We start from the raw sequence: 15,811 nt of genomic DNA on the forward strand, positions 1-15,811 counted from the left end.
ACACTCACTCACATCGTGTCCAAGCCATGCAGGCTTTCAGAGCGTTCTTCATATGAGCCAAGCAACAGCCACTTCACACCCTTTCCACATGCTCCTCACCACCCAAAGATGCCCATGACCCACTCTCTCTGCTCAACGGTCTTCTTACATGTGGGATCCAACTCACTGATATAAACCACTCCCTCTACTCCTCCACAGTTGTGAAACAGGCATGAAATTACCTACTGGATTAACTCTCTCCCAATATTGGTCTATATTCTCTACATAGGCCAGTAAATTATTATAAAGCCAAGTGGTATCTCATGAATGAAAACATAAGTATGGTAACAAGCACTGGCTTCCTTTACCTGTCAGTCAGAAGTCAGTTCAGAAGCATTTGGAAGAACTGCAGCTCTATAAATCTATTAAAAGCATTCTGGTAAGTTTTTTAGGAACACTTCTCAACATAAGCTGGAGAAAAAGAGTTCGTTTGCCAGTTAACTATACCAGGTAAAGATTACAATGATATGAAAAAACTGCATTAATGTATATGCCTTAAAAGTCTTGGGTAGAAAATGTTACACTGGGAGGAGTGAGGAAACCAACTACAGTCATCCTTCTTCATCCACGGTTTCGGTTACCCGTGGTCAACCGTGGCACCGAAGGAGAAGCTCCTCCAGACACAGTGTCAGAAGGACACCAGCAGCCTCACGCTGCATCACAAGGCCTGGTCATCCACCTCAGCCCATCTCATCATGCAGGCATTTTATCCCCTCACATCATCACAAGAAGGGCAAGTACAGTAAGATGTTCTGAGACCACATTCACATTAACTTTTACTGCAGTATATTGCTACGATTTTTCTACTTTATTATTACCTATTGTTGCTAACCTCTTACTATGCCTAGTGTGTAAACTAAACTTTATGGCATGTATGTATAGGAAAAACAGCATATATGGGGCTCAGCATTATCCAGTTTCAGGGTATCTTAGAACACATGCCCTGCTTGCTGGTAAGGCAGGACTACTGTACAGCTAATAAAGAAAATGAATTAACAAGGTCCTTGGTGTTTCCTGCAGCACTATTTACAATAGCCAAGATATGGAATCAGACTAAGTGTCCATAGCAGATGAATGGATAAAGAAGATGTGGCACATATACACAATGGAATAAATACTATTCAGCCATAAGAAACAAATAGTACCATTTGCAACAACATGGATGGAGCTACTAGAGTGTATTATGCTCAGTGAAATAACTCAGGCAGAGAAAAGCCAAATACCAAATGACTTCCCTCATTTGTGGAGTATAACAACAAAGCAAAACTGAAGGAACAAAATAGCAGCAGACTCACAGACTCCAAGACGGACTAGTGGTTACCAAGGGGGAGGGGTGAGTGGGGTGGGTGGGGAGGGAGAAGGGGATTGTGGGGTATCATGATTGGTGCACATGGTGTGTGTGGGGTCAGGGGGAAGACAGTGTAGCTCAGAGAAGACAAGTGGGGCCTCTGTGGCATCTTGCTACACTGATGGACCGTGACTGCAGTGGGGTATGGCGGGGACTCAATAATAAGGGTTAATGTAGTTAATAACCACATTATTTTTCTTGTGAAACCTTCATAAGAGTTTATATCAATGATACCTTAATTAAAAAAACAACAACACGGTGGAGCCAGGATGGCGGCATGAGTAGAGCAGTGGAAATCTCCTCCCAAAAACACATAGAGCTATGAAAACATAACAAAGAAAAATCGTCCTAAAATAGAGACCACAGGACACAGGACAACATCCAGACCACATCCACACCTGCAAGAACCCAGCGCCTTGCGAAGGGGGTAAGATACATGCCCCGGCCCGGCGGGACCCGAGCACCCCTTCCCCCGGTGGGTGGAAAGAAACAGGAGCGTTTTTTTTTTTTTGGCGGGTGCTTTTTGGAAGCCTTAAAGGGACAGGGTCCCCATTGCTAGGGAGGCAGGGTGGCGGGACCGGTGAGCGGGTGCCTGGGACCGGTGCCTGAGGACAAAGAATATCCCACATTTTTCCCTGCGGGACCGGTGGGTGGGTGCTTTTTGGAAGCCTTGAACGGACAGGGACCCTGGTGCTAGGGAGACAGGGCAGCAGGACCAGTGAGCAGGTGCCTGGGACCGGCACCTGAGGACCAAAAAAAAAAAAAATTGTGTGTTTTTTCCCTTTTTTTTTTTTCTTCTGTTCCCTCTCTCATTGTTGCTGTTGTTGTTTTGGTTTGGAGAGTGCTTTTTGGAAGTCTTAAAGGGGCAGGACAGGACACTTAGACCAGAGGCAGGGAATCTGGGGATTTCTGGGCACTCTAACCCCCTGGGCAGCAAGGAGCACAGAGGGCCCTTACGGAGATAAATAGCCTCCCGGCCGCTCCCCCTCCAACGGGGCTCCACCATTTTGGAGGAGCAGCCCCAGCCAGGCCACGCTCACAGCAACAGCGGAGATAAACCCCAAAACAACCGGGCAGGAAGCAGAAGCCCTGTCTGCACACAGCTGCCCAGCACAAGCCACTAGAGGTCGCTATTCTCCCAGGAGAAGGCCACAAACCAACCAGAAGGGAAGCTCTGCCAGCGGTCACTTGTACCAGCTCTGCAAACTGTCTCTATCACCATGAAAAGGCAAAACTACAGGCAGACAAAGATCACAGAAACAACACCTGAGAAGGAGACAGACCTAACCAGTCTACCTGAAAAAGAATTCAAAATAAAAATCATGAACATGCTGACAGAGATGCAGAGAAAAATGCAAGAGCAATGGGATGAGATGCAGAGAAAAATGCAAGAGCAATGGGATGAAGTCCGGAAGGAGATCACAGATGTCAGGAAGGAGATCACAGAAGTGAAACAATCCCTGGAAGGATTTCTAAGCAGAATGGATAAGATGCAAGAGGCCATTGAAGGAATAGAAGCCAGAGAACAGGAACATATAGAAGCTGACATAGAGAGAGATAAAAGGATCTCCAGGAATGAAACAACACTAAGAGAACTATGTGACCAATACAAAAGGAATAATATTCGTATTATAGGGGTACCAGAAGAAGAAGAAAGAGGAAAACGGATAGAAAGTCTCTTTGAAGAAATAATTGCTGAAAACATCCCCAAACTGGGGAAGGAAATAATCAAACAGACCATGGAATTACACAGAACCCCCAACAGAAAGGCTCCAAGGAGTAACACCAAGACACACAGTAATTAAAATGGCAAGGATCAAGGACAAGGAAAGAGTTTTAAAGGCAGCTAGAGAGAAAAAGGTCACCTACAAAGGAAAACCCATCAGGCTAACATCAGACTTCTCAACAGAAACCCTACAGGCCAGAAGAGAATGGCATGATATACTTAATGCAATGAAACAGAAGGGCCTTGAACCAAGGATACTGTATCCAGCACGACTATCATTTAAATATGATGGCCGGATTAAACAATTCCCACACAAGCAAAACCTGAGGGAATTTGCTTCCCACAAACCACCTCTACAGGGCATCCTACAGGGACTGCTCTAGATGGGAGCAGCCCTAAAAAGAGCACAGAACAAAACACACAACATATGAAGAATGGAGGAGGAGGAATAAGAAGGGAGAGAAGAAAAGAATCTCCAGACAGTGTATATAACAGCTCAATAAGCGAGCTAAGTTAGGCAGTAAGATACTAAAGAAGCTAACCTTGAACCTTTGGTAACCACGAATCTAAAGCCTGAAATGGCAATAAGTACATATCTCTCAATAGTCACCCTAAATGTAAATGGACTTATTGCACCAATCAAAAGACATAGGGTAATAGAATGGATAAAAATGCAAGACCCATCTATATGCTGCTTACAAGAAACTCACCTTAAACCCAAAGATAAGCATAGACTAAAAGTCAAGGGATGGAAAAACATATTTCAGGCAAACAACAGTGAGAAGAAAGCAGGGGTTGCAGTACTAATATCAGACAAAATAGACTTCAAAACAAAGAAAGTAACAAGAGATAAAGAAGGATACTACATAATGATAAAGGGCTCAGTCCAACAAGAGGATATAACCATTCTAAATATATATGCACCCAATACAGGAGCACCAGCATATGTGAAGCAAATACTAACAGAACTAAAGAGGGAAATAGACTGCAATGCATTCATTTTAGGAGACTTCAACACACCACTCACCCCAAAGGATAGATCCACCGGGCAGAAAATAAGTAAGGACACACAGGCACTGAACAACACACTAGAACAGATGGACCTAATAGACATCTATAGAACTCTACATCCAAAAGCAACAGGATACACATTCTTCTCAAGTGCACATGGAACATTCTCCAGAATAGACCACATACTAGCCCACAAAAAGAGCCTCAGTAAATTCCAAATTATTGAAATTCTACCAACCAATTTTTCAGACCACAAAGGTATAAAAGTAGAAATAAATTCTACAAAGAAAACAAAAAGGCTCACAAACACATGAAGGCTTAACAACATGCTACTAAATAATCAATGGATCAATGAACAAATCAAAATAGAGATCAAGGAATATACAGAAACAAATGACAACAACAACACTAAGCCCCAACTTCTGTGGGACGCAGCGAAAGCAGTCTTAAGAGGAAAATATATAGCAATCCAGGCACACTTGAAGAAGGAAGAACAATCCCAAATGAATAGTCTAACATCACAATTATCAAAACTGGAAAAAGAAGAATGAGGCCTAAAGTCAGCAGAAGGAGGGATATAACAAAGATCAGAGAAGAAATAAACAAAATTGAGAAAAATAAAACAATAGCAAAAATCAACAAAAACAAGAGCTGGTTCTTCGAGAAAATAAACAAAATAGATAAGCCTCTAGCCCAACTTATTAAGAGAAAAAGAGAATCAACACAAATCAACATAATCAGAAATGAGAATGGAAAAATCACGACAGACTCCACAGAAATACAAAGAATTATTAAAGACTACTATGAAAGCCTATATGCCAACAAGCTGGAAAACCTAGAAGAAATGGACAACTTCCTAGAAAAATACAACCTTCCAAGGCTGACCAAGGAAGAAGCACAAAAGTTAAACAAACCAATTACAAGCAAAGAAATTGAAACAGTAATCAAAAAACTACCCAAGAACAAAACCCCGGGGCCGGACGGATTTACCTCGGAATTTTATCAGACACACAGAGAAGACATAATACCCATTCTCCTTAAAGTGTTCCACAAAATAGAAGAGGGAATACTCCCAAACTCATTCTATGAAGCCAACATCACCCTAATACCAAAACCAGGCAAAGACCCCAACAAAAAAGAAAATTACAGACCAATATCCCTGATGAATGTAGATGCAAAAATACTCAATAAAATATTAGCGAACAGAATTCAACAGTATATCAAAAGGATCATACACCATGACCAAGTGGGGTTCATCTCAGGGATGCAAGGATGGTACAACATTCGAAAATCCATCAACATCATCTACCACATCAACAAAAAGAAAGACAAAAACCACATGATCATCTCCATAGATGCTGAAAAAGCATTTGACAAAATTCAACATCCATTCATGATAAAAACTCTCAGCAAAATGGGAATAGAGGGCAAGTACCTCAACATAATAAAGGCCATATATGATAAACCCACAGCCAGCATTATACTGAACAGCGAGAAGCTGAAAGCATTTCCTCTGAGATCGGGAACAAGACAGGGATGCCCACTCTCCCCACTGTTATTTAACATAGTACTGGAGGTCCTAGCCACGGCAATCAGACAAAACAAAGAAATACAAGAAATCCAGATTGGTAAAGAAGAAGTTAAACTGTCACTATTTGCAGATGATATGATACTGTACATAAAAAACCCTAAAGACTCCACTCCAAAACTACTAGAGCTGATATCGGAATACAGCAAAGTTGCAGGATACAAAATTAACACACAGAAATCTGTAGCTTTCCTATACACTAACAATGAATCAATAGAAAGAGAAATCAGGAAAACAATTCCATTCACCGTTGCATCAAAAAGAATAAAATACCTAGGAATAAACCTAACCAAAGAAGTGAAAGACTTATACTCTGAAAACTACAAGTCACTCTTAAGAGAAATTAAAGGGGACACTAATAAATGGAAACTCATCCCATGCTCATGGCTAGGAAGAATTAATATCGTCAAAATGGCCATCCTGCCCAAAGCAATATACAGATTTGATGCAATCCCTCTCAAATTACCAGCAACATTCTTCAATGAATTGGAACAAATAATACAAAAATTCATATGGAAACACCAAAGACCCCGAATAGCCAAAGCAATCCTGAAAAAGAAGAATAAAGTAGGGGGGATCTCACTCCCCAACTTCAAGCTCTACTACAAAGCCATAGTAATCAAGACAATTTGGTACTGGCACAAGAACAGAGCCATAGACCACTGGAACAGATTAGAGACTCCAGACATTAACCCAAACATATATGGTCAATTAATATTTGATAAAGGAGCCATGGACATACAATGGCAAAATGACAGTCTCTTCAACAGATGGTGCTGGCAAAACTGGACAGCTACATGTAGGAGAATGAAACTGGACCATTGTCTAACCCCATATACAAAGGTAAACTCAAAATGGATCAAAGACCTGAATGTAAGTCATGAAACCATTAAACTCTTGGAAAAAAACATAGGCAAAAACCTCTTAGACATAAACATGAGTGACCTCTTCTTGAACATATCTCCCCGGGCAAGGAAAACAACAGCAAAAATGAGCAAGTGGGACTACATTAAGCTGAAAAGCTTCTGTACAGCGAAGGACACCATCAATAGAACAAAAAGGAACCCTACAGTATGGGAGAATATATTTGAAAATGACAGATCCGATAAAGGCTTGACGTCCAGAATATATAAAGAGCTCACATGCCTCAACAAACAAAAAACAAATAACCCAATTAAAAAATGGGCAGGGGAACTGAACAGACAGTTCTCTAAAAAAGAAATACAGATGGCCAACACACACATGAAAAGATGCTCCACATCGCTAATTATCAGAGAAATGCAAATTAAAACTACAATGAGGTATCACCTCACACCAGTAAGGATAGCTGCCATCCAAAAGACAAACAACAACAAATGTTGGCGAGGCTGTGGAGAAAGGGGAACCCTCCTACACTGCTGGTGGGAATGTAAATTAGTTCAACCATTGTGGAAAGCAGTATGGAGGTACATCAAAATGCTCAAAACAGACCTACCATTTGACCCAGGAATTCCACTCCTAGGAATTTACCCTAAGAACGCAGCAATCAAGTTTGAGAAAGACAGATGCACCCCTATGTTTATCGCAGCACTATTTACAATAGCCAAGAATTGGAAGCAACCTAAATGTCCATCGGTAGATGAATGGATAAAGAAGATGTGGTACATATACACAATGGAATACTACTCAGCCATAAGAAGTGGAAAAATCCAACCATTTGCAGCAACATGGATGGAGCTGGAGAGTATTATGCTCAGTGAAATAAGCCAAGCGGAGAAAGAGAAATACCAAATGATTTCACTCATCTGAGGAGTATAGGAACAAAGGAAAAACTGAAGGAACAAAACAGCAGTGGAATTACAGAACCCAAAAATGGACTAACAGGTACCAAAGGGAAAGGAACTGGGGAGGATGGGTGGGCAGGGAGGGATAAGGGGGGGAAGAAGAAGGGAGGTATTAAGATTAGCATGCATGGGGGGGAGGGAGAAAGGGGAGGGTGGGCTGCGCAACACAGAGAGGACAAGTAGTGACTCTACAACATTTTGCTAAGCTGATGGACAGTAACCGTAATGTGGTTGTTAGGGGGGACCTGATATAGGGGAGAGCATAGTAAAGATAGTACTCTCCATGTAAGTGTAGATTAAAGATTAAAAAAAAAAAGAAAGAAAGAAAGAAAAAGAAAAGGGGGATTACTCCTTGATAGGATAAAACTACTGGTAAATCTAAGATCAACACATGCTTTAAATATCCTTAATGTTGATCACTTAAAGGGTGTCAGATGATCAGCTATGGAGTTACTCTTTTCTGATAATATTCCTTTCTCTTAATAAAAAAAAAAAAAAAAAAAAGCAGTTACTGTGTGCTGACCTCCAATGAGTTCTGCACAGTGGTATAGAGGGCATGTCAAAGTGTGGGCCAAAGGGTCTCTTTGTTTCTATGCAGAAGATCAAGGCCTAGCTTGGATACCCAGAAAATGAACTAAGATACGATATGAGGAGGAGCTTCCAGCATCAGCACTCTCTGGAGGACTTGTGCCGGTGGATGATCATCAAAAAGCCTCCACAGGGATCCGGACGATGCTGCGGTTGTGGCTGCATCCAGCCCACCGTCTCCTGGACTTGCCATTGGAATGAGGAGGGAGATGTCTAGGCTGGCATGTGCATACAGTGAGACAACGAATTTGACCGGATCTGTACTGTCGGAACTCAACCAGGAGTTGGGAGGGGTGCAAGGTGTAGCACTCCAAAATCTCATGACTATAGACTATCTACGGTTAAAAGAACATATGGGATGTGAACAGATCCCAGAAATGGGCTGCTTTAATTTGTCTGATTGTTCAAGTACAGTTGGACAGTATCCATCATATCATAGACAAATTTTCACAAATGCCTAGGGTGCCTAAATGGTTTTCTTGGCTTCACTGGAGATGGATGGTAATTATAGATTTGCTTTGTTTATGTCACCGTATTCCTATTATGTTAATATGTGTGTGCAAATTAGTTAGTAGTTTAAAACCTATACATACTTAAGGTACTCTACAAGAAGATATGTCAAAGAAATAATCAATCCTCCCATGTTTCCTTCCATATGCTACATCTATAGCTTTTCTTCTTCCTTCCTAATTACAACCCTTAAATAGAATTCGTGCCTCATATCGAATTTACCGAGTATCATAATTCCTCCAGGTGGTAAAGATACCTCGAGACAAGGGCTGGGCATAGAAGCCACAGGGCATAAATCTGCAAAGAAGTAAAAAGCTAACCTTTTCAAACAATATGGCTTCTCTCTCACTTACCAACTTTACATTTCCCTGTATGGCCCCGGAAGATGACTGGTTAGCCAGAGACGGGTAAGATTCCTCAAGGGAGGAACAACCTAAGACAGGCACAGTCGCAGGGGGGCCATCAGGTGAGAATTTGGGGATCAACAGAGGTGAGGCTCAGAACCTCATCCCCCCTGCTTTGAGAGAAATCTTCTGCATCCGTGGATGTCTTGCTGCCCTTGTCTAGCCTGGATTAATACTTAGTCCATAGGCACACATCTGATCATCTGATCATCTACATTTGCCCTCTTACAGCACTAAATTATATTTTCTACCTTTATCTTGCATCTACCTACCACTTCAGCATTTTATTAAAAATAAAAATAATAATAATAATAAAGGGAGAAATGTGGGATCAACATATAAATCAAGTACAAAAATCAAATGAATATTCATATCTGACCTGATTGTTTAAATTCATAATGCGTGATCAAAACCGAAAGTTTCTGTGATGACTGCCCTTGTACTGTTCACCATGAAAGAACTTATTCACTATGTAAGAATTCGTTTACCATGTAAGAACTTGTTCGTTATGCTTCAGAAGATTGGAGGCTGACGAGAATTAGGCTTGAAATGGATTAATGATTGTACATTGAGCATTGACCCCCCTATACTGAATTTTATTGTTGTTAACAACCATTTGATCAATAAATATGAGATGCCCTCTCAAAAAACAACAATAACAACAACAACAAGGCCCTTCGAAACACAAAACTTGAGCTAGCCACTACATCTTATTTGATAAAGAAAAAGTCAGCAAACATGTTAACATTTCTTACATGTTATAAAATTTATTTCAACTCTATATTTATGTAGCTTGTCATCATAAATTTGAGTTTCCATCTACATGTTTCAGAAGGCAAACTTACTTCCTATGACAGTTACTGTCATACTGAAAGGTTTAATAGTGCCAAAGAGTACTTGAAGCCTCAAGAAATGTTTTACAGAAATAATTTATTTAAATGTTATTATAAAAAAAAAAACCTGCTAGTTCATTTAAAGTGGTCAATTCTGGTTCAGAGGAAGCTGATTAGCAAGCTGATGATTTGGTTCCAAATAACACAACCCGAATAAAGACTATACATATACTCTGAAAATGTTGAACATATCTGAAGACATATTTCCTTCTTTAAAAAACATTTTACAAGTAAAATTAAGTTACCTAAGCAGATTAATTTCAAAGCAGCCCACCACCAATCATTATATGTCTCCTGGTGAAGAACACACACCTATGCAAGTCTTGTTCCTCCCCTAAACTGAAACGGACCACGATGGACTCCAGGTCCAACTACCACATTAAGGGAATACAGAAGACAGAGAAATATATGGTCAAATACACCACAGTGATGCCACAAAAAAATCTACACTGTGGTAAACTCTGGAAGACAACCTGGATTATCAAATAATACACTGCAAGGGGTGTGAGTGAGGAAGACAGGGAGAACCTATAAATTAAAAGGCACTCAAGAACTATAACAACAAACCACAAGGTATGGTTCTATTTCCAAGAAATACCAATCAATCAATCAAATGTATTCTTATATGACAACACAAATGGAGATTTAATACTAAGGAATTTTATTATTTAGGATTGACAATGGTATTGTGCTTACTTCTTTTTAGAAAAATGAGTCCTTATTTTTTAGAAATACATATTGAAATATTGAAATGATTTCTGGGATTACTCTCTATACTATGGGAAGATTCGAAGTAGATATGGGAACAGTTCAGACTAGTCTGACATGAAAAACACAATGGAGATAGTCTCCAGTGGACAAGATGATAATGACAGGAACACCTAACAGCCCCACTGTTGATTTAAGATGAGGAAGCACATCGAAGGTTGTCCCAATCCCTAAGTGCCCTATGCAGGCATAACATTAATTATTCAAGGACCATTTGCACTAATGTCTAGCTCTTGTTTGTAATATTCTTTATTCAGAGTTAAAATACTAAAGCATTTATGTATTTTACATCTGATATGTAAAAGTAACAAAACCAGGGAAATAAATTTCTTCCAAGAAAAACTTTATTTTAGACATGATTTCATCCTTAATAGAATGCAGGAGTAGTTTTTGAAGAAACATATTAAACTAACTTGTCATAAAACACTAGGGAAAAAAATTCATTTCTTGAAGGAAACATATCTAAACTAGTAGTCCTGATACTATCCTGAAGGACTATTTTAGCAAATGCAGCAAACCTATCAGTTTATAAATGACCGAAACATCAACCAAACTTAGGTCACTATTCAGAAAGCGAACGACTCATGAAAAACTCTGCTCATACTGACACAGGTCTTCACACCGCCCCTCAGGATGTGGCAGCTTTACCTGTCCGGGTAAAAGCCCCAGTGCACCAACACCTGCTTGTCCTTCCGCATCACTGGTCTCAGCCATTCTTCTGAAAGGGAAAAAGAATATACTTTATTCAAGCTGACAAATAAATGAATCAACTATTATCTGACTTAATTTTTACTTGGAGTTTTTGGTTGGCTAATAAGCCCCAATCCAGTCACCACCCTCAAGAAAAAGTTTCTTCTCAACGGAACATTATCTACCACATTAAGGCAAGTTTTTCAGCTGTGTATACAGACTTCCTGTACTCCAGGCCTATTATCCCACATTCTTGACAAAGCCAACTGTCCACCACAGCAACACCCCCCATTCCTCCTGCTTGTTTGTCCCCACTTCCACCCAGACCATGATCACTGCACTGCCTCATTTCCCACATAGAACCTCTCCCTGGGAAGAGGTTTGCAATTACTACACATCTCTGAAGGCGTGAGTCATGCTTCATCTCCTTGATGAAGTTTTACCAACTATAATTCCCCCAGATTCAGCTTTTCTGGCACCCTATCATGCTCTTCATGCTACATCAAAGCTTTACCAATAATGCTATTTTTATTATTCCTTAATGGCCTCCCAACAAGAGCAATACGATCACATAAGGTACTTTTATTTCAAGTTTCCTTACTAAAGATAGGTGAAAATGTATATGACCAGATGATCCCTACTGGTTTTAATCACAGCTGGGTCTCACCTACATTTCAGCACTTATTATTGCATTGCACTGGTAAGTCCAAATTTAGCTTAGAAAACCTGTTTCTAAGTACTAAGAGGGAACTGATGAAGTCAACCCCTTGAAACCCAAAACACAGAATCGGCTAAGTAAAACTGGCTTTTCACTGCCAATGTCAGCATGACACAGCCTTAGCTTCACTGACTAAATTCATGGAGCCCACAGGTAATGTCTGTGGCTCCTTTTAAGCATTCAGCTCTCACTTTACTATTTTGAAAGGGAAAAATCAGGTCCTGGTCCTTAATCTGAGATCCAAAACAGCGAAGGGAAAAGTGAAGAGGGGGCAGCCAGCTGGCATCTCAGAACTCACTCCACGAGCAGGATACGGCTGACCCTTGGGCGGCTCAGGTCTGAGCTGCACAGGTCTGCTGACACGCAAATTTTTTTCGATAAACATAATGGAAATTCTTTTGCAGATTGGTGACAATCTGAAAAAACATTTTTTCTCTAGCTTACTTTACAAATACAGAATATAATACATAAATATACAAAATATTTGTTAATCAACCATTTATGTTATTGGTAAGGCTTCCAGCCAACAGCAGTTAAGTTTTGGGGAGTCAAAGGTTACATGCAGATTTTTAACTGCATGGAGGCAGGGGGTGGGGAGGGTCAGTGCCCCTAGCCCCCACATTGTTCAAGGGTCAGCTATATGCTGACTCTCCGACTAAGAGGAGCTGTCCTTTAGAATACGAAGTCTACCTTCAAAGTCGGTGGAGCTCTAGGAAAGAAAAAAAGGATATCCATCTTTTCTACAACTGACTGAAAATTTTCGCTGTAGCAAAAGTAACTGAGGTATAGAGATATGAATACAGTTTTCCCACAGATGATTACAAGCTACCAATAAAAAGCCCACAATTTTATGAGCAAAAATAAGTCCAAAAGGAGAATATAGAATAATACTTACAACTCAACAGTAACAGACAAATAATCCAACTAAAAAAAAAACAGGCAAAGGGTCTGGACAGACATTCTCCAAACATATATAAATGGCCAAAAAATCACATGAAAAGATGCTCAGAATCATTAATAATCAGGGAAATGCAAAATGAAACCACAGATGCTGTCCGACACCCACTAGAACGGCCAATATAAAAAAGGACCAAGTAAAAAGTGTTGATAAGGATGCAGAGACATTGGTTTCATCATACAATGCTGATGGGGTTGTAAAATGAGACAGCCACTTTGGTCAACAGGCTGGCAGTATTTCAAAAAGCTTAACATACAGCTGCCAATATGACACCACACTTCAAGTTCTAGAGACATGAGAGAACTGGAAGTGTATGTGCACATGGTAACTTGTACAACTGCTGAACATAATGGCATTATTTATAAATAAATGTCCACCAACTTTCAACTGGCTGAATTAACAGCAGTACTTCCAGACCTAGAGTGTTATTTGGCCATAAAAGAGACTAAGGTAAAGGAAGCAATGTCAGCACTGGCAGAACAGGAAGCCCAAGACCTTGTTCCACCAGAGACATGACGTGACACCAGCACACTGCTCAGAGACTTTATGAGAACCAGGCAGGCTCTGGGTCCAGAACAGCTGTACTGACAAGGGCAGAAGAGCCATCTCATCTCAGCCACAGCAGCAAGTCTCCCAAGCCAGCAGAGCTCAGCAGGGTCAGGAGAAAAACCTCAGCTTTCAGCTCCTCACTTGGGCCAAATGAGAGAGAAGCGTGAATGTGTGTGCAGCGTTTCAACTTTCCAGGGGGCTGCCTGAGGGACAGGCTTCTGTCGTAACTGACTCAGAGCGCTGATGGAGAACAAACACACTTTGGAAACCCAGGCACCACAGAGATCAAAGGACAGCTCAGTGGTTGTCACAGCAACAGAAAACTGCAGTTCAGCAGACACGCCAGAGAGCAGGACAGAGATTACAAGCTAGGGAAAGAGAAACCAGCAAACCTCTGAGAAATCACACTCACAAGCCCAGAAAAGATGCATCCCAAGAAAACATTTGTGGGATGACTGGAATCTCAAGCTATGCTTCCTGGTAAAGGTCTTCCCTGAACAATGCCAGACCATGAAGATGGGGAGAAATGGCTGGTTTTCAAATGCAGAAAACACAACAGAAAATAACAAGACATAACAAAGAAGGAGGGAAAGTGGCCCAAAGGAATAAAATGAATGTCAACACCTGACCCTAAAGAAACAAAAAATCTATGAATTACCTGACATATACAAAATTATTGCATTAACTGAACAAATGGATCAAAGAATAAAAAAATCAGAAATACCCTGAGACAAAAATGAAAATAAACATACCAAAACTTAGGAGATCCAGCAAAAGTAGTACAAGAGGGAAGTTTACAGTGTTAAATGTCTACCTCAAGAAGCGAAATTTCAAATAAACCATCTTAATTTTACACATCAAAAACCAGAAAACAACAAAGCCCTAAGTTAGTAGAAGGAAGGAAATAACAAATATAAGAGCAGAAATAAATGCAACAAAGACTAAAAGGCAATAGAAAGGTTCAATGAAATCAAGAGCTGCTTTCTGGAAAAGATAAAACTGACAAACCTTTAGCTGAGATGCACCAAAAAAGGGCTAAAATAAAATCAGAAATGAAAGAGATGTTACAAATGACACCACTACAACATAAAGATCATGCTACAAATTATACACCAAAAGAATAGCCTAGAAAAAAAATCATAATTCTCATACAACCTTTCAAGACTGAATCATGATGAAACAGAGGATCTGAACAGACCAATTACTAGAAAGAGACTGAATCACTAACCAAAAACCTCCCACCAAACAAAAATCCAGGACCAGGTGGCTTTAGTAATGAATTCTACCAAATATTCAAAGAATTAGTACCAAGTCTTATGAAACTCTTCCAAAACACTGAAGAGGAGGGAACACTTTCTAACTGGCCAGCAATACCCTTATACCAAATCCAGACAAAGATGCCACAGAAAGGCCGATATTCCTGAACATAGATGCAAAACTCCTCAACAAAATGTTAGCAAACCAAATTCGACAACACACTGAAAGGATCATATATCATCATCAAGTGGGATTTATTCCAGGGATGCAAGGATGGCTCAACCTCCACAAATCAATCAATGTGATATAACACATTAAACAAAAGAATAAAAATCATATGCATATGACAAAACTCAATAGCTATTTATGATAAAAAAACTCTCAAACTGAGTATAGAAGAACATGCCAAGAGCTAATACATGATGGGCCCACAGCTAACACCATATTCAATGGTGAAAAGCTGAAACGTTTTCCTTTAAGATCAGGAACAAGACAAGGGTGCCCACTTACGCTGCTACTTTAAGTCAACAAAGTGTTGGAGAGCCTAGCCAGAGCAATTAGTAAAGAAAAATAAAAAGCATCCAAACTGGAAAGGAAGGAGTAAAACAGTCACTATTTGCAGATGACATATTATACATAGAAACCCTAAAGACTGAATCAAAAGACAGAACTAATAAATGAATTCAGTCAGGTTGTAGGAAACAGCATCAACATACAGAAATAAAAATAATCACTTTAAAGAGGCTCATTGCACAAGAGAACAGTTAAACTACATAAAATAAGGAAAATGATGCAAGAACAACAGGAGAATGTCAGCAAAGAGACAGAAACTATAAAAAAGAACCAAATGGAACTTCTGGAGTTGAATATCTGAACTGAAAAATCCCGAGTGGTTCAGCACCACCCTGGACCAATTATTTTGCAACTGGCAAATACAAACA

The 15,811-nt window shown here is 40.0% G+C and overlaps 1 protein-coding gene across 9 annotated transcripts in view; it reads right to left on the minus strand.

Annotated features, from left to right (window-relative positions):
• The window catches only part of SMARCC1 (SWI/SNF related BAF chromatin remodeling complex subunit C1), a 170,607-nt gene that overhangs the window by 93,139 nt on the left and 61,657 nt on the right, over positions 1-15,811 (minus strand). For all 9 annotated transcript variants that reach the window (XM_073230539.1, XM_073230538.1, XM_073230535.1 and 6 more), the window contains one exon: positions 11,347-11,416. In XM_073230539.1, coding sequence (XP_073086640.1) covers positions 11,347-11,416 — 70 coding nt within the window. The remainder of the gene's footprint in view (positions 1-11,346; positions 11,417-15,811) is intronic.

This window comes from Manis javanica, chromosome 3 (genome assembly GCF_040802235.1).
Source record: "Manis javanica isolate MJ-LG chromosome 3, MJ_LKY, whole genome shotgun sequence".
Lineage (NCBI taxonomy): Eukaryota > Metazoa > Chordata > Mammalia > Pholidota > Manidae > Manis > Manis javanica.